General features: G+C 47.7%; 1 protein-coding gene across 2 annotated transcripts in view; it reads left to right on the top strand.

Moving 5' to 3' along the window:
- The window catches only part of Rbm20 (RNA binding motif protein 20), a 190,083-nt gene that overhangs the window by 162,247 nt on the left and 8,708 nt on the right, over positions 1 to 19,128 (top strand). For both annotated transcript variants that reach the window (XM_048423877.3, XM_048423878.3), the window contains exons 9-12: positions 3,791 to 4,460; positions 10,396 to 10,500; positions 11,672 to 12,323; positions 13,920 to 14,054. In XM_048423877.3, the coding sequence (XP_048279834.3) occupies positions 3,791 to 4,460; positions 10,396 to 10,500; positions 11,672 to 12,323; positions 13,920 to 14,054 (1,562 nt within the window). The remainder of the gene's footprint in view (positions 1 to 3,790; positions 4,461 to 10,395; positions 10,501 to 11,671; positions 12,324 to 13,919; positions 14,055 to 19,128) is intronic.

Genomic DNA, 19,128 nt, shown 5'->3' with positions numbered 1-19,128 from the left:
AGTGGTTGCTCAAAATTGGACACAACAAGCCACCATTTTAGCTCATTTTTATACTTTATCACCCATTTCTCTTTGGAATGAGATCCCTGGATCTAATCTATGTTCAGGGATTTTTTTTTTTTTTGACCATGAACAATAACAGTTTCTAACCAACCTCCCTAAATGATGACAAACATCCATAGCCCACTGAATGACCCAAACCACGTAACCCACCTCTTGGAAATGTGGGTGTTGTGTTCTCTAGACTACTTCCTGTTGTCTGGGGGTTCTGAAATCTTTGTGGGACCTGAGAAAATTAAAATAATGGTCATCCTGTCTAGAATAGTCTTGTGAGGCTGGACCTTCTCAGCCAGCAGTCTTGAAGCTGTTCTGTAAGTAGAACTCCAAGGAAACTGCAACAGAGGCACTCTGAGAGGTTGGATCACCTGGGCCACCCATTTTCATTGGCATCTGTTCCCCTGCTCTGAAAACACATAAAGCTATGAAAGGTATGAGAAAAGATACCTTTCAAAGGTAACGTATGTATCTGTATTAACATAGTATGGACTGTGGAACCTATCCAACCAAATATGATTTTTGTTTTATATTGGAGCAGGTAAAATATATGTCACCTGCCTTGTAGTTTCTGTAGGTTTATTCCTTTATATCTGTAGCCAGGACTTTCAGGGGGTTTCCCCTGATCAATTCTGATCCTCTTTAACCTTGAACAAATCCATAGCCTTTCATTTTCTATGAAAACAAAAGCATAACCTCTTCTCCAATGCAACATGTTTTTTGACTTTCATTTTAAAGTTAAGACATTTTAAAGATATTTAGGTTGCTTTAATTCGGCGTTTTTAAAATCCAGTGTCTCTAAGCAGCTATTGTTTACCCATTAACAATAAAAAAATTATAGTCAACAAGACACCAAATAGGATCCAGACTCTGTGTATTTTCCATTTTTATATGGCTATTTTTCATTACCTTATTTCTTTCTTTAAAGACTATTAGACTATTATTTTATTTTTAAACTTTTTTTTTGGTTTTTCGAGACAAGGTTTCTCTGTATAGCTTTGGTGCCTGTTCTGGAACTAGCTCTTACAGACCAGGTTGTCCTCAAACTCACAGAGATCTGTCTGTCTCTGCCTCCCAAGTGCTAAGATTAAAGGTGTGTGCCACTACTGCCTGGCATTTTAAAACATTTTTAATGGCTGTCTATACTCTTTTTCTTTTTTCTTAATCCTATGCACATTGTAACCTGTAATCCAAACACACTGTAACCTGTGTAGAGGTTTTCCATCTGCATCTGCTTTACTGCCTATCTGTAGCCTTAGTTGTCTGCATGAGCATAAACCTTAAGCCTCTGTGCAGCTTGGCTCATGGCCCGCTGATGGCTCAAGCCTGCAGGCAGTGGCTGGGAAAAGCATCTCTATGCACTGTGGCTTCACGAGAGACTGTGGGACTAGGAAACCACATTTGGCTCTTTGTGTGTTTGGAATCTTTAAAAAAAAAAAGCTTTCTCAGGTCTTACATGAAAATACGTACCTCCACAGTGGATGGCATTTGTAGCAAGTCTTTCTCTGGCTTATTCTTTTTTATTATTATTTTATTTCTCTCTTTAAAGACTTAATTATTTTTAAATTATTTTTTAATAGTTTACCAAAAGTAGTGAGCCTTTCTCTATCTCCCAATTTATGACATGGAGACTTATTAATTATGAAAGCTCAGCCATTAGCTTAGGCTTGTTTCTAACTAACTCTTATATTTAAATTAATTTATTTTCTATTAATTTATGTGCTGCCATGTGGCTCATGGCTTTTACCACTCCCCCGCATGTCTGGCTTCCTCTTTCTCTGGCTGGTGACTCTGCCTTCTTCTTCTTCCAAGTGTCCTCTCTACCCTGAAAATCCCACCTAGCTATTAGCCATTCACCTTTTTATTAAACCAATCTGAGTGATGCATCTTAACAGTGTACAAAATGTTTTTCTACAACAGTAACTCAAAAAAGGCAGGAACCTGGAGGCAGGAGGTGATGTAGAGGCCATGGAAGAGGATGCTTACTTGCTTACTCTCCATGGGTTGCTCTGGTTTCTTATAGATCCCAGGACCACTAGTCCAGGGATAGCCCCACCTACAATGAGCTGAGCCCTCTGCCATCAATCACTAATTAAGAAAATGTCTTACTGACCTTCCTACAGCTTGATCTTATGGTGGCGTTTTCTCAAGTAGGACAATCTCCTCTCAGATGATTCTAGCCTGTGACATAAAATTAGCCAGCATGGGAGATATGAGTTGTAATTTGGCCTACCCTTGACTCCGATCCATCCATCTGGCCTTCTAACCCCTTCCTATTCCCCCCATGTTCACACAAAAGGTACCACTCAGGTTAGATGGGCACATGTGAGAGGCTGGACTTCTCTAAATAGTCCTCTTGTTGGAATACAGCAACTGAGAGTTGACATCTGGCTCTATGGGGGCAACTGTACACTTTCCTGATACATCCTGGGTGTGCTTGGTGGTGGCAGAGATTCGACTTAGAAGTAGTTGCTTCCTGATTTTTCAGGAGCTGAATGTAGGTATAGAAGTAAGAATGTAGCTGGGGTGGGGGTGGACATCTGATTCCTTGAACATTGTTTCCAGATACTAAATGCATGTGACTTCCCAACTAATTTCTTTCAACTGGCTTTTGTGACCCTTAAGATGGAAAAACAAAACTAGGCCTGCAGTATCCAGAGTGGCTACAGGGGGTGCTCTAACCTAGCTGTAGAGGACAGATGTCCAGACTTCCCAAGTTGGCTAAGAGACTGCCCTAGCCCATAGAGGTGTAGCTCTATTGAAAGTGAGGGATAGATACATTGTTGCTCTACATTTGAGAACCACATGAAGCTGTTCCGTCTTTTTAGGGTATCAGGTGTGTGATTCAGGTGATCTGCTTAGTAATCAGACTTCAGAGAGCATGCGAGTGTTCAGGATAGGGATTTTTATTTGTTTGATTTTTTTATTTAAAATGATGTTTACTTGGGGTTTTAATGGTGTGTAAAAGGGCAGATCATGGCATCTGTAGTTATGTGGCAGTATAGAGTGTGGAGACTATTGAAACTTGGCTCTGCACCTTAGGCAGATCCACTTCCTGAGGGTGTCAATGTCTTCATCTCAGATTTGAACAGATCTGAGTTCTGAAACCTTTTATAATCCTTAGATGTCTTCCTGATTTTCTGTTCTGTGGATCTCTGAGCCTGCCTCCTCACTCCTACCATGACCCCACTTCCTTTCCTAGACTCTATACTACTTATAATGAGGTCTAAATGAGAGGAACAAAAGGAGGCTAAGTCACCTATATTCTGATGGGGTCCAAGTAGAGGAGTGTCTTCAAGTCTTAGAAGCAAGCAATATTGGATCTGGGTTAGGCAGTGTCTCTGAGGGTGGACATGGCAACCTCGTCCCTCTACTCGGAGCCCTCACCCTGTATATATATCCCCAGGAAAAGACTCTCCTGGGGCCTGTACCCCTGAACAGAGAAGGAGGACTGAGCCAAGCCAATATAACCATTCTCCCCAGCTCCTAGGAACAGACTGTAAGGGAGGGGGCAGAGAGTGACTTAAGAAGAAATCCATACCCATAAGTCAAGAGGGAGGACAGGCTCGTTCCTGGCCATTCTGAGTAGTGCTGGGTTGTGACTTGTGACCGGGAATGCCCAGGTGGGTAGGTGGTTCCAGGGATATCTCTGAGGGGACCTGTGTGTGTCTACATCTGGGTGATGTGGGGTATGGGTTCTGCAGCTTCTGAACACTGTTTCTTCCCTTCCTCCCAGATACGGTACAGAGCGGCCAAGGTCCCGAAGTCCGGTGAGCCGATCACTCTCCCCGAGATCGCACACACCAAGCTTCACCTCTTGCAGCTCTTCCCACAGTCCGCCAGTCCCCTCTCGGACTGACTGGGGCAATGGCCGAGACTCCTGGGAGCACTCCCCCTATGCAAGGAGGGAAGATGACCGAGAGTCTGTTCCCTGGAGGGAGAACGGGGAAGACAAGAGGGACCGGACAGATGTTTGGACACATGACCGAAAACACTACCCCAGGCAGATGGACAAAGCTGAACTGGATGAGCGACTTGAAGGAGGGAGGGGCCACCGGGAAAAGTACCTAAGGTCAGGGTCCCCCAGCCCGCTCCATTCTTTGTCCAGCTACAAAGGTCGGGACGATGGCTACTATCGAAAGGAACCCAAAGCCAAGTTGGACAAACACCCAAAGCAGCAGCAGGAAGTACCAGGAAGGTCCAGGAGGAAAGAAGAGGCCAGACTACGGGAAACTAGACCCCCTCACCCAGAGGACTCGGGCAAGGGGGATGAACTGGAACCCAAGGTCACTAGGGCCCCTGTGGGTGCCAAGTCCAAGCAGAGTGAGAAAAGCAGAGCCAAGAGACCTGACAGAGACCAAGAAGGAGCTGATGACAGAAGAGAAAGCAGAACGGCAGAGAATGAGGTAATGATGTAAATGTGACCCTGGGGAAGGTATGACGGGCCCAGAGGAAAATCCCAAGCCTCATATTGATGATGAGCATGCATGGAATGAATGAATGTTCTTGACTCTTTGCCACATGCAGGGTGCTGTGCTGAGGACCCTCGATCAACTATATCACTTACTCAAAGCAGCCCTACCAAATTAGTGTCATTATTAGCACAGAGGAGGAAGGTAAAGCACACAGTGTGATGCCCTTTGACCAAGGCGACCAGGTTGGGACAGCCAAAGTAGTAGCTAGTGATCGGGCTCCAAGTCCCACATGGACCTTGTTGCCTTTATTAGCAGTTAAGGAGAGATTTGATGGAAAGGTCCTTTGTAGTTCTGTGTGCCCAGGGTGGAGTGTTCCTGGGTGTTGGCACCCACAGTTACCCAAGGGAGATAAGATCTTTGGTTCATTCTGTGCACCTGCCAAAAGTATCACTGAGCTGGAGCTCCGAGGACAGGTGAGGACAAGTGGCCGCCACCCCCTAAATTATACTTTGAGCTCAAGCATGGTGAGCTTCTCCAGATAAAGGACTTTAATTTCATTTTAATAAAGGCCCATTACAACCAGCTGGCACATATAGCCAACTTGACTTGCATTCCCTTTTAGCTGAGGCCTCCTATTAAATATGGGTGTGATTGTAGAGTTTTAGGGATTTTCATAAGAAGCTGAATCCTTGAAATCCCATGTGCATATTTTCTAGTCACCTGACCTAGGAGTTGGTGACAGTCCAAACAAGGAGTCCAATTCTTAATTCCATGAACACTGAAGAGTCACTTTGGGCTGTTGTCCAGCCTTCATTCCCCCATGTTTGGGAGAGGAGCCAAGTGGTGGTCTAGGCACAAGAAATCCAAGGGGAATAGGACATAGTGCATATATGGCGAGGCCGAGGTCTCACAAACATAAAATAACCTGCACATGATAGAACCCAAGTTGGAATTTACAGTGGATCAGCAGCTCTCTGTAGGCAGTTAACAGCGCAGAACAAAAGCTGCATGTAGATGGTATTTGAGCTGGGCGTTGAAAATGGGCAAAAACCAGTTTGATGTTCTTGGTAGGAGCTGCAGCAGGCAAAAGTGGAAACAAACAACTGTTTTCAAGAGTATCCAATGTGGCTGCATTTCTAGGACATATTTAAAGATTCTATTTCTAGACATAAAATCATGATTCTGCTAGAAACATGCGAAAGATTATTATTAGCTCCTGCATTACATCTTAGCCGCATATGATGCAAAGTCAGCTCAAAGGAGGGGCTAATGAACAGGCAACTTATATAAGCAACCAACATAGGGATTTGCGAGTGAGATGTAACTGGTGTCTTCCTCAGGACCCAGGGAATCAGCTGCATCATCACTGGATAGAACTCATTTGCATCTTGATGAGTAAGAAGCGTTTGCATCAGGACCAGTGATCAGTTTTCAGCACAAATGTAAAATCACGAAAGGCATGACCACCAAAGAATCTGATACCTTAGAAGGATTCAGTAGACAAATGCCTACCATTCTGTTAGGATGCCAGGCCTGGGCACAGATCTCTAATCCAGAGAGGTAGACCGAGGCAGGAGGATCACAAGTTCAAGGGCAGCCTGGGCAACTTAGTGAGACCCTGACTCACATAAAAATGTGAATGGCTAGGATGAAACTCAGTGGTGGAGCATTGCCTAGTTATAGGAGGCCCGGATTCAACCCCCAGTTAAATAAATATTAAGTAGATAAATAAATAAAGGATGGGGGTCTTACCAGTAATCTTTTCTTTGTCCATTTCAAAGTCTGCCATATTTTCTCAACTGGCCAAACAGGAGCCGCACAGGAGGTGAGATCAGAGAGGTGGGTGTGGTAGACTCACTTGTGCCCTGTTGAAGACTCATGCTGGGTTCTGAGAACCTGGTAAGCCAGTTGGTATTTTTAAGAAGAAGGTACACTTTTTAAAACTATACGCCTGGGTTCTGTGTTTGTGAATTCAACCAACCACAGGTTGAAAATATTTTGGGAAAAAGTTTTGTCTCAAATGAACATCTACAAACTTTAAAAAAAAATGTTATGTCTAAAGAAGACAATAGAATAGCTATTCATATAGTGTGTGCTTAGCACTAGGGATAAAAAGTAAACCAGAGGTGATTTCAAGTTTCTGCCGAGGAACTGTGTGGGTTACAGGCAAATATGAGACCATTTTTTTATAAGTCCTTTTATGTAAGGGCCTCAGGCACCTGCAGACCCTGGCATGACTCTGGAACCCCCACCCCAGGTACCACAGGGCAGCTGTATTTGCTCAGAAGTAGTCAAGAAGTTGGGGGTGTCTCAGTATCTCAAGGAAAGGCCAGCAGGATGAGTTGGTGAGCCTTTGCGCATGATTCCCTTGGCACGGAGTCTCCCCTCCCCAGAAGTCTACTCCGCTTGTTCTTAGCATCTTTGCCTTTACTTATGGCTGCTGGATAACATCCCAACACCGCACCCCACTTCTGTCTCCTCCTGCCTTTCTGAGCTCAGAGTGATCTGCGCACCCAGCACTTAGCATCCTCATTTAACACAGTGTCTGCCCTCACCCCACAACCCCCAAACGTAATCTCCACAGTGCAAGAATCTCTTGTGTTCACAGCCTTGTCTCTGTCCTTGGAGCAGAGCTTGGCACCCAGTGGGTGTTGAATAAGTATCTGTGGAGAAGCAGTGAGAGGCACAGGCCTGACTCCTGAGAACCAGGCCACACTGGTCTCTGGTGCTCTTTGCTAAGTAGGTATGGATCATCAGGCTGTGATAGGGTCTCACTGAGCTTGTGCTCATGGCAGACCCTCTGAAATCTCTACAGGGGGAGAAGCCCTGTGTGTTTCTCAGTGGGAATGGGCAACCAAATCCAGATCTGACCTTAGAACCCCAGAAAGAAATCAAGTCACTGAGAAAGGATAAGGGAAAGAGGTTCCGGTCCATCCTTCTAGAAGGGAGGCGGCAAGGACTGCAGATGAGTCCCAGGAAGCCAAGCTGGGCGTGGTGGGATGAGGAAAGCCAAGCAGAAGGTGGGGACTGATGGAGGAGGCCAATCACTGCTCAGCTCCATGCTGAGGGCAGCCCCTCCCCCTCTTTAGAGCCACACCCAGCTCTACAGATCTGCATGGGGTCTCCCAAGCTTTAGAAAGTCCAGGGTGAGGAAGTCGGCTCAGTGGTTATACTGTTTCATTGCAAGCATGTCTCCAGAACTCAGCTAAAGCTGGATGTCGTAGCGTGTATCCTTAATCACAGTGCTCCTATGACGAGATGGGAGGGGAAGACAGGAGAATCTCTGGAAGCATATGAGCCAACTAGTATGGTCCCAAGGCAAGCAACAAAGATGCCTTGTCTAAAATGAGGTGGAAGACGAGGACCAATTCCTGAGCTGTCTTCTAATGTACACATGCATACAATATGTGCAAATGTACAATATATGCCTTACACAAACATGTACATACACATAATCATGTGGGCGCTGTGCACGCGTGTATGCACATACATACACAAGAAAATGGGTAGTCTGAACCACATATGTAAGTCTCACACAGCTAGAAGCTTGCAGTAGACAAAGTAGACAAACCCCCGAAGATGGGAGGAGCAATCTCGAGGAAGAAATTGAAAAACCGCTTGTGCTCGGTTCAGAGACCCAAGCATGCTGAGACTCTCTGAACACTCTGAAGAGGCCCAGTCACTCTTCAGGTGGACAGAAGAACACTGGGTGATGCGAAGCAGGAGAGCTGTAAGATGATGTCAGGAAGTGCAATGGATTCAAGGCTCTCTTGTGCGATTTGGAGGAAGACTGCATATTTGGGGAGTGGAAAGGAAGATCAGACAGAGGGAGCAACTTGTGCAAAGAGTACTGTGTGGCTGGAGGCCAGTGTGGTTGGAACAGTGTACTACATTAATGTACTGGGAAGGGAGATGTGTTTGTCCCTGGGAGCCGTATTGGGCAGGGCCTTGTGTGCAGATTAAAGATCCACAGTCCTCAGTGAAAGGCGAAATAAAGGAAATCTTCTGACAAGAAAGTGCACGGGGGTTTTGATTCTTTTTCCATTTTAAGATCCTTTTGGATTGCCTTGTAGAAAATAGAGGGTAGAGAGAGAAGAGATTGAAGCTGAGCAGATTTCCTGGCTCTGGTGGCAATACCTGCGCACCACCGTTGAGACCTACTGCCTTGGTCTGTGAGGTGGGGAAGTTGGGTATGGATTCTGTTGGTCTCTTACCCAGGAAGTGTCCTTCTCACCTAGAGCTGTCTGTAGGGCAAAGAGAAACCCGGAAAGCCTCCTCCCCCTTCCCCTTCTTAGTGGGTTTTCTAGCAAGAGGCTCTGGTTACATCATTAAGTCTGCCCTTTGCTCTCCAAGCTTGAACAGATGAGATTGTCGACTGCATTGACTAGGAGTATGTCTGTAAGAACTACTTGTCAACAACAGTTTATTTCCATACGGAACGGCCAGGGATGATTTATGCAAGGCGATAAAAATAGCAACAATGTAAGTGGCCAACGTCTGGTGGGAGTGGGCTCTAGTGCCTGGAAGGACAGGGGTAGCTGCTTTGCTTTGTGCACAGAATACTTGAGGAAAGCTCAGAGTGGATTCCCTTGCTTCTGCTGTCCCTGTCCAGTAATAACCAGTTATACCAGTCAGCCCCCAGTTCCTGCTCCAATTGACTCCTTATCAGCTCAAGGGTGTGTGTGTGCTTGCAAGTAATTAAAATCAGAACTTTACCTCACACCAACCTCAGTCAAGAACGTTGATAAAATACAATGTCCCCTGTCCCAGAGGAGCCCAGGGAATAGCCTTAACTTGATTACCAAGGGGAAAGTCATAGGAGAGTAAACTCGAGAAACTTCTAAACTGAGAATTAGCAAACCCCTTCTTTCTTTTGGAAATTTTTATTTATTTGTTTCATGTGTATTGGTCTTTTGCCTGCATATATATCCAGAAGAGGGCATCACATTCCCAGGAACTGGAGTTACAGACAGTTGTGAGCCACCACATGGGTGCTGGGAATCGAACCCAGGTCCTCTGGAAGAGCAGCCAGTTCTCTTAACTGCTGATCCATCTCTCCAGCCCCAAAGCTTAAACTGTAAATTTGCAGGGTCGGTGAAAGGGATCAGTGGTTAAGAACGTGCACTGCTCTTGCAAACAGCCTAGTTTGGTGCCCAGCACTCACGGTGGGTATAGTTTACAAGTGCCTATAATGCTGGCTCCATAACAGCAGATGTCTTTGGCCTCCATGGCTGCTTGTACTCACATGCACACACGCACACACAAATGTGATTTCAAAATTGTAAAATATGATGTGGATTGCAGATCGCTGCCCCTGTGCTGTGTAGCAACCCAACTCTCAAATCAAATCCCTGTTTTCAGTTGCTGTGATTCCTAGTTGTGGGTCACCAGCCTGAGGCTCGAACCAGGGGATAATAGCAGGAAGGAGGGAGTGTGCTTGTTTACAGCTCCAGTTGGGTGACAACTCCCTTCCTGCACATAAGGAGATAAAGTGAATAACGTGTGTGTGTGTGTGTGTGTGTGTGTGTGTGTGTGTGTGTGTGTGTGTTAATGGAAAAATGCCTTTGGAAGATGTCACCATAGTGGCCAGGGTCTTGCCTGCCTATGTCAGGTCACTTTTAGATTCTTATAGTCATCCTCACTGCAAACCCTAAGGTGGCCAGGGATTTCTCTCCCTGAAAGTCAATGGGCCAGCTTTCAAAATGTCTTTCTGTTTATCTGTCTGCGTGAGTGTTCAACTCCTTTCTGAGCCTCAGTTTCCCCAGCACTGTGAGAGATCGGGGGAGAAGCAGGCAGACCTGTATCTCTCTCTCTCTCTCTCTCTCTCTCTCTCTCTCTCTCTCTCTCTCTCTCTCTGCATTCCCTCTTCTCCTGCCCCTGCCTCTGCTCACTCTTGATCCTGTTTACTGTCTTCTTCCCCTGTTAGACTGGTACTGAGGAACAAGAAGGCACGGAAGCAAGCCCTCTACCAGCGGGCAGACAGCAGGAAGGGACGGAGTCCTCTGAGCCAGAAAACACGAAGACAAGGAAGGTAAATTTGCCCCCATCTTGTTGGTGGTGCCATGTATTAGCACCAGGGACTCAGTCACATAAGTCAGTCATGCCTGACAATGGCTGCGTGGAAAGTGTGTAAGTCTCCACAAGTGCTTCCACCAATGGCCCTGGCGCTTCCTAATGGAATGGCTCGGTGGAGGTCTTTAGGTGTCTTCACTGGGGAGATCTTCAGCCACGTGTCTGGGCTCCGCCTCCCTCTCCAGTAACTTGACTGTGGGGCAGAAAGAAAACGTATGCCCAAAAAAGACTCAGGTTTCAGAGCCAGGCTCCCAAAATAGGCAGGCCCCTTAGTGGGCTGGGGACACAAGGACTCAAGCTGCAGGCCGGGCCACAGCAGGCCCAGACCCTGAGATCAACAAGATACATTCCTTGTTTTGTAAAGATTCTTTTTACTGAGTTAAAAATCAAAATCCAATTACCGTCCTCCTGGGCTGGGCTTCCACAGGCAAAAGAAATGTCCTTGGATGACAGCCAGCTTCATGCCTTTCCGGTCAGGGGAAACTACCCTCCCGAATCTGTGTGCCAAACCATAGGCTGCTGGGAACTCCAAGTGCAGAAGGGCAGCTGTGAGCGTGGAAGTTGCACCTTTGCTGAGAGGGAGGGAGTTGGGAGGACGTTTGTGAGTGGTTTTTCTTTTAGTGATGTCCACACACACACAGAAACAGCTGGATAAGTGTTTAGCATTTATAGCTTATTCATTCAGAAACATTTACCACATACCTGTTACATAGCAGGGGTAGGTAATCTTTGTGCATTTTTTTTTAATTTTCAAAACACATTTATTTGTGAAATCATTTGAAGTTGACCTGCATAATTTCAACAATTATTCACTGAATAAAAAAATCTTTGTAACTTCAACAAGAGCTTCATTGGAAAAAAAAAACTTTGTGTCATTTTTAAACATGGCAGATTGAGCATCAAGGGCTTATTCTGAAGCCTGTGCCAACTTGGATGCCGTCTTGAGGCTAAACGGATAGACTGAGACTTGAGGGGCTCACATTCCCTAAGTACCTAGTAAAGGCTTCCCAAGGAGGAGAGCAAGCAAACGCCCAGGTCTTTCTGGCCAGGGGCTCCTGTAGCCTGTGTAAACAGCGTCTGGGTGAATATCGTTAGCCACCATCTGATGCACATCCTCCGTCCTCATACAGGAACAAGACTGGGAGAGTGGCAGCGAGGCCGAGGGGGACAGCTGGTACCCCACAAACATGGAGGAGCTGGTCACGGTGGATGAAGTGGGGGAAGAAGATTTCATCATGGAGCCGGACATCCCAGAGCTGGAAGAAATTATGCCCATTACCCAGAAAGACAAAACCCTCCCTGAGATATGTCCCTGCGTGACAGGCACCTTGGGTTTGGACTTGGCCAAGGATTTCACCAAGACGGGGGAGACCATAGGGAACGGGGATGCAGAAAGCAGCTTCACACTGCCCAGACAACTGCTGTCTACATCCACAAGCTGTCCCAATGACACGGACATGGAGATGCCTGGCCTAAATCTGGACGCTGAGCGGAAGCCAGCTGAATGCACGACAGGCCTCTCACTGGAGGGCTCAGATTGCTACGAGGAGGCAAGAGGAGCAGAGGACTCAGATGTACGTCTGGCCCCTGCAACCCAGCAAATGTCTTCCCCCCAGCCAGCAGAGGACAGGGCCCGGCAGTCCAGCCCTTTTCTCGATGACTGCAAGGCCAGGGGATCCCCTGAAGATGGGGCTCACGAAGTCAGTCCCCTGGAAGAGAAAGCCAGCCCCCCTACTGAAAGCGACCTCAAAGGCCAGGCTTGCCAAGGCGCATTGACTGAGGGTAACTACCTTCCTTTCCTCCATGGGTGGTTGGGTTGTTTGGACCACTGCTTTCCTCAGGACATGCAGGCGTGTGCCGACTGGAACAGGCGTACGGGGAGTTTCCAACTCACTTTAAAGCCGAGGCAGAGAGCCATGTGCAGAAGCAAGCCTCTCTCTGAAGGCCAGGTTAGCCTGTTAGAGCTCTCAGGCAAACAGTGTAGAGGAAAGCTGACAGGAGCCACTGTCAGGAGTTCTGAGGAGCCACCTGAGAGAGGCTCGATTTCTCTGCATTGTGAGGTCCCACATAGGCACAGGCGTCTAAGATCAGGTTGAGTTTTCAGATTTTTTGGGGGAAAAGGTTTGGGTTCTTTTTGATGGCTTGCTGCCCTTTCCTGGACAGTGGAGACCACCTGGTAATTATTTCCTTGATGGAGGGGTGGGTGAGAGAAGATCGTACAGGGAAGAAGGAGGGCTTTGCTGAAGGGCTTGGCTTGCTTCCCTTCTGGCTACCTCAGACCTGTTTTTCTCCAGGGTCAGATAGTGAAACAGGACTTATCCCAGGAACAAGTCTGCCTCCACCGGAGGTGATGTTGTGTCTATGCTCAGCGCTGTGACATCATGAACTAAGGAGTCTAAAATGGGCTAAGCCCTGGCTTCTCTGCCAGATGGAAACAGATCCACCCAGAGCCGGGGAAGGGGGGCGGGTTGGAGGGAGAGTGAGTAGTTCTTAAGACTCCTGCAGAGCACACAACTAGAGATCCATTTTATAGAAAGCTGACAGCTTTACCGAGGCTGGAGGAAAACCCAGGAAGCAGAAAATACAGGGAACGGCAGGGAAAAGGAATATCTCAGCCCAGAGCCTTGTGGGTAGCAGAGCTGGTGGGTGGCCCAGAGGCTTGGGCTTTCCTCCATGTCAAGCTGACCTGAGCAGCTTTTCACCTGCCGGCTCTGAATCTCCATGGAAACGGTCTTGATCAGCCTGCTTGTTGCTAGAGAAACAAAGAGGCCCAGCCCATCTAGAACAGGTTTGAAGAAAGAGCAATGACATTTTCACCTCTCTTTGATCGAGCACCTTTTACTTTGTGGTGCGGGTCTCAACAAGTGCCGGTCTCGGAGTAGTTGGCGTCCGTGTTTAATAGTGCTGCTTCACAAGCACGGGGTGAGGGTGGCATTGCCTTTTTGGCCACTCTGGGCGGATGTCAGCACAATTTCTGCCCTTTAAGGGTTCCTCCGCCTGCAGAGATGCAGTGATACTGGGGGTGATGGAGGATGGATCTTCCAAGTGAAGGCATTACCAGTCCATCCCTGTGTGCCAAGTGCCAAGAAGTGCCAGGTATTATTGCGTGTGGCACTTTTTTGGCAGTGGAAAATGGTCTTAATTATAGCACTTTGGTGCTAATTAGAAGCCCCAGCCTCACGTGATTAAGCAGTCCAAGGGACAGTTCCCAGTCACACAGTGCAGGGGATAGAATTACAGGGACTCTTTGAGGCCTGCTGTGTGTTTCTGGGTGTCTGCTGGGGTGCTCTCTGTGTGTGTGTGTGTGTGTGTGTGTGTTTGTGTGTGTGTGTGTGTGGCTTGTCCCCATCTCCTACCCCACGGGCTCATGTTTTGCAGAAAACTCCAGGTACCTGGAAGTGAAATCTCCGGATGTGAGGTCACCAGAACTCACCGAAGTGGAGCTGAAAGAGCCCCTTTCTTTGCCTTCCTGGGAACCGGAGGATGTGTTCAGCGAGCTTAGCATTCCTCTAGGTAGGTGAAATCGCAGTCCTTCCTGAATCCTAGCTCCAGGAAGTAATAGTTCTCAAGTGACCTGGAGGAGCTCAAGATGGCTTTTGCCATGGTGCTGTCCTTGTTGTTTTTAAGATGTGATGCAATAACCCAGACCTGCAAGACGGTAAAGTCTCTTACCGTTTCTGGCTCCCATAGTAGACCTAATAGCCACATGACTGAACCGTGAATTGCACAGCAGTAAGACTCAGCCAGGAAAGGCCTGTTTCCCCAGCAGGGAAGCCCAGGCCTTGTTTAGGCAGGAAGCAGAAGCCCTGCTACCTCCACTAAAATGTACCCCTTTTGCTGCCATCCTCCTGTGTATCCTTGTCTCAAATTGTCCCAGAATGCCACACTACTTTTCTCCTTCTCGAGGCCACACAGTAGACTGAAGTTGTGGTGCACACCGGTGAGCATGGCGGTGGCACACACCGGTGAGAATCTGGTAACAGTCTCCTGGATTGATGTCTGTGATCTCTGCGTTGACTCTGAAAGGGATAAAGGAGGAGCAGCTTTTCAGAGGGGATGCTTGGGGAAGTTTCTCTTAGGAATGTGACCCAAGGACGTACTAGAAAGTGATAACCATATGGGCACCTAGAGAAGACACCCAGTGTGGGCTTGACCTTTCCATCCAAATGTCTTTATTCCTCTTCTTCTATTTCCTTACTTTAATATGCCATCCTTAAAGAATTAGACTGGAAAAATGACAAATCTTGTTCTTAAAGAACTTGCTGCCTAGTATCTTGCAAAACAAAATTTATGTGTGTATAGTGTGTTGTGTGTGTGTGCATGTGTGTGTGCACACACACACATGTATGTATCCATGCATGTGATATGGAGTCCATAGAAAGATATCAGAAGAACCCTCTTCTAATTCTCCCCTCCTTGTTCCCTTGAGACAGGAGCTCACCTCACCGGTGGCTTTGGGCTGTGGCAGCCAAAGCCTGGGATCTGCCTCTCTGTCCCGAACTCTGAGATTTCAGAATTTTTACCCGAACGCCAGGGATTAGCATTCAGGTCCTCTCGCAAGCACTCTTACTGCTGTTCCATCTCCCTAGCCTTCTCAACACACATATTTCTAAAAATAAAAGACAGGCCTTAGAATGAATCACAATGCTCTCGGGCACTTTAACTGTGGACCCCGATGTTGCAGAACCTGCCGGTCAGAAGCTTCAGCTTGTCCACGGATTCATCCATTTGGCAAGCACTGACAGGATCATGTGGGACCATCCCTTGCACCCTGAGGGAACTGAGAGTGTAACAAGTCCCAGGCATGAACTCAGAATCAAGTGGCACAGCAAACATTAAGAGTGAATCCTGTTTCCGTGAACATGTGTTTTCATTACTGCTTTCCCTCATCGAAAGTGTGAAAGCTTTATATAACAAATTAAATAAAGCAAAGACCCCCTAGAGTCAATCCTAGTGGTCTCAATTGTCCCCCCTCCGAGGATGCTGTCATATTCGATGATTTTCTCCCAACACTCCATGCTCTGAGCAGCTGGTCTTAGGGAGCTCTTGGCGTGTGCAGAGAGCACACTCTTTTGAACCACTGTGAATACCCCATTCTATAATCTGTGCCATCCATTGCTGATCCCTTACTGGTGAGCACTTCAGCAGTCTCCTGATTGTTTGTTTTTCCGTTATGGTCACGTGGTAACAGCTAAGCTTGATTTATTGTCCCCGGCCACCACTCAGTGTTTTTAGTGCTTCGCAGACAGTATTGAACACGCTCCAAGCGTGGATGAAACAGGTGATACCGCGAATTCCTACTTCACAGGTCAGACACTGCGATGCAGTCGCGAGGCTCCTGAGCCGGAGGGGCTGGGTTAGGATTTGGGTTCTAGTGGTGTGTTCTGAGGCTCCGCCCTCTGCCGCTGTCCATATGTGCTGGTTTGGTTCCCTTTGTGCAGTTGCCAGCATTTCTGTGAGACAGGATGCTAGCCAAGCATGGGTGCATTGTGGAGCTGTATATATTTGCATTGGAAATGCTGTAATTGCTACTAAATTGCACTCCAAAAGGAGGACAACAGCTTTCAGCGTCACCTCCAGGGAGAATTCCCAGTCCCTACCTCTTTGCCAAACCCAGATAGGAGTTTTTAATCTTTGCCAACCTGTTAGGAAGAAAATGGTATCTGATTTTGTTTTTATGAAGGGCTGTATTAAGCATAATTGGCATACAATGAAGGACACATGTTTAGAGAGTGTGGTCTATCTGTTTTGACATCCCTATGCACCTGTGCTGCTTTATGGATTTGGATGTACCACACTGTTTGTCTACCTGGTGGTGGGAATTGAAGATGCTTCCAGCTTGGAATGGTACGGATCATCTTCATTCACCTAGAAAGCCAATAGCTCATTGGCTTCCACACTCCCACACCCTCCAGGAAGGGATGCTGCTGTATTCTGTGTTTGACAGGCGAAGAGACCAAAGAGCCTTTCTCAAGAGTACACATTGAGTTCAGGAGCTTGGGATGTCTGTTCCCTGGCCACACTGCCATCTTCCCTTCAGTCCAGACATAGTAAAGAAAAAGCCATTTTTGTGTTGAAGAGCACAGACTGTCCTGGGTTCAAATCCCGTCTCTGCTACTTGATGGCTGGGTGACAGATAGCAGCTTATCTAACCTCTTTGCTTTGAGTTCCTTATCTCTGTGAACCTAGAAAGTGAAGCCTCCATGTAGATTCATTTTGGAGGAGGAAGTGAATGGAGAGTCTTAGTGCCTTCTAGTCACAGAAGTTTTTGAAGGGCTGATGGGTTGTTTGGGATTCATTAGGCCCACCATGCTTCTTCTCGACGGGGCTGCAAACCCTGTACACTCCAGGACTGGTCACTACTGCAGAGAGATTTCTAGAAACATTGAGAGACAACATTCCGGTCCCTGTGGAGAGCACAGAGGTGAAATACAGGATGCCAAGGACAGGGCACCCCACTGGGAGAATGGAGAGGTTAGTCTTGTCAGGGACTGGGGTGTTCATGGCTGGAGAAGAGAGCTCGTGATTCAGGCCAGCACTTTGTTACTCTAGCCAGTGTGAGCCTGCCAAGGCCTGCTCTTACTATAACCAAATAGCATCACTGGCAGAAGGTGAGCTTCCCCTCTCTCCACATGGGCTTTACTAGGATGACAGAGTCATAATTATCCATGCCAGAAGCTATTATTAGGAGGCAAATGCGGCTTTAATGACAGTACTTAATAAAGCCCTAAGAAATGGAGCGCTCAGTGGCTCCTGATCTCACCGTGGCTATGGCAGGGTTTCTCCGGTCCCTACATTTGGGCTTCCTAAGGGAGTGGTGGCCAGCACTGTGGTGCCCTCACAAGCCCTGGGTTGTACTGTCATCTGAGGATCCTCCTGTCTCCACTCATCTTTTCCTAACGCTGTCTTTTGATTACTGACATCGACCCACCCCGCTGGGCAGGGCCTGGGAAGAAAGTTACTGCCAAACCATAGATGTGGTTCTTGGGGCAGCCTTGGGAAAGGCTGGAGAGTGGGTGGAGCCCAACGCTCAGATGCTTGCTTTCTGTGTGCCTAAAGTGATGTTCCCTGAGCGCCAGGCAAGGTGCTTCCTCACAACACCATGTGTGGCATTGTGCTGCCTAGTTTACAGATGAGGAACTCATTCTAGAGAAGTCCAGCAACACCCCTGTGGAGGTCACCGCGTATGTGAGAGTGCGGGGCCTCTCATTCCACTGTCACTGTTGCTTCCAAGCTGCTTCGGTGGCGTGGTGGGAGGCTTGGCGCCAGGGAAATGTCGCACAGCCCCACAGATGCCAGCTGTAACACTCTGGTTGAAAGGAGCCGTGGTTGCACAATTTGGCTCCTGCCTTAGTTTCTGTGGACTCCCTTGAGGTGGTTAGACTTCTCCTGGGGACCGCAGGACAGGGACAAGGAATCCAAGGCCTGGTTTACATTAGAATCCCCAGGTTTGTGTTCCTGGTACAGCCCAGCCATACCCTGCTGCCTATAGGATATGAGACAGGACAGAAGGCAGAGCTCTGATCAGAGTTCATTCTTAGCAGCTTTTCTCTTGGATGTTATGTCTCTGAGGCTTCTGAGGAACAGCAGCAAGCACATACCCGTTTTGTAACAACAGAGTAAAGGTGGTGGGCCTTGCTCGATGCCTACTCCCCAGCAGCAGCCTGGAGCTCGCTCTCCCACCCATATGCCTCTCCAGTGCTCCCCCCACCGGCCAAGTAGGACCATGTGTCCATCCTCTGCACAGAGGGTAAGAGTAGAGGGTGAGGGAGGACATTCAGCCCCTTGGGACAGCTGGACTGAGTGACACTTCTGGGCTTTGTGGCCGAATGCTGAGGGCTTTGCAGTCAGCAGGCAGACAGCTGCACAGCAGAGAGACAGCCAGGTTCCAAGCTGCAGTGTGGAGCTCTGGGCTGGCAGGCTGCACGCCGTCCTTCGGGGCTTCCTCACTTCTGTCCTCCCTCAGAGCCACCGCTTTCCACTAATAAATGTATTGTTATTATTAATTATCACCATCATTATTACTATCAGAATGTAAAGGAGAGTTATATTTACAAGTTTAGGATCTCCTGTGTACTGAGCACGAAGTGAAGGAAGACAAGGACCGGGCTGCGGTTAGGAGGCTTGGGGCGCTGAGGAATGGGTACCTCATCCTCCTCCCTCTGAAAGTTGCCATACCCTCTCCTCCTTCCAGCCCAGTTCCCCAGGTTGTCTCAGCAGAGGGGATGGGAGCAGCACCCCTCCCTCGGCCGCTGTGTTCTGCTCACACAGGGAAGGCTCCTGTCCAGCATGTAGGTCCTGAGTACCTAGGCTTAGCTCCCAGCGCTCAGGAGGCCAATGCAGGTGCATCTCAGTGAGTCTGAGGCCAGCCTGGTCCACCACAAATCATAAGGGGCACATGTTTGCATTACAGAGAGTGGGTAAATTTTCCTTTTATTTAATTTTATTTTTCTTTGATAAAAGTGATCTGAAAACAAACCTCATTATACAGAGAATTTGAGTCCCAAATGCAGAGAGGAGAACCAAGCAGACACGAAATCTTTAGAGAAGTAGAGGCCTTCCTTCCCTTCTCTTCAGAGGCAGGCCC

The sequence above is a fragment of the Myodes glareolus genome, chromosome 7 (assembly GCF_982192425.1).
Source record: "Myodes glareolus chromosome 7, mMyoGla1.1, whole genome shotgun sequence".
In the NCBI taxonomy this organism is placed as follows: domain Eukaryota; kingdom Metazoa; phylum Chordata; class Mammalia; order Rodentia; family Cricetidae; genus Myodes; species Myodes glareolus.
This window is presented reverse-complemented; position numbering and strand designations above follow the sequence as displayed.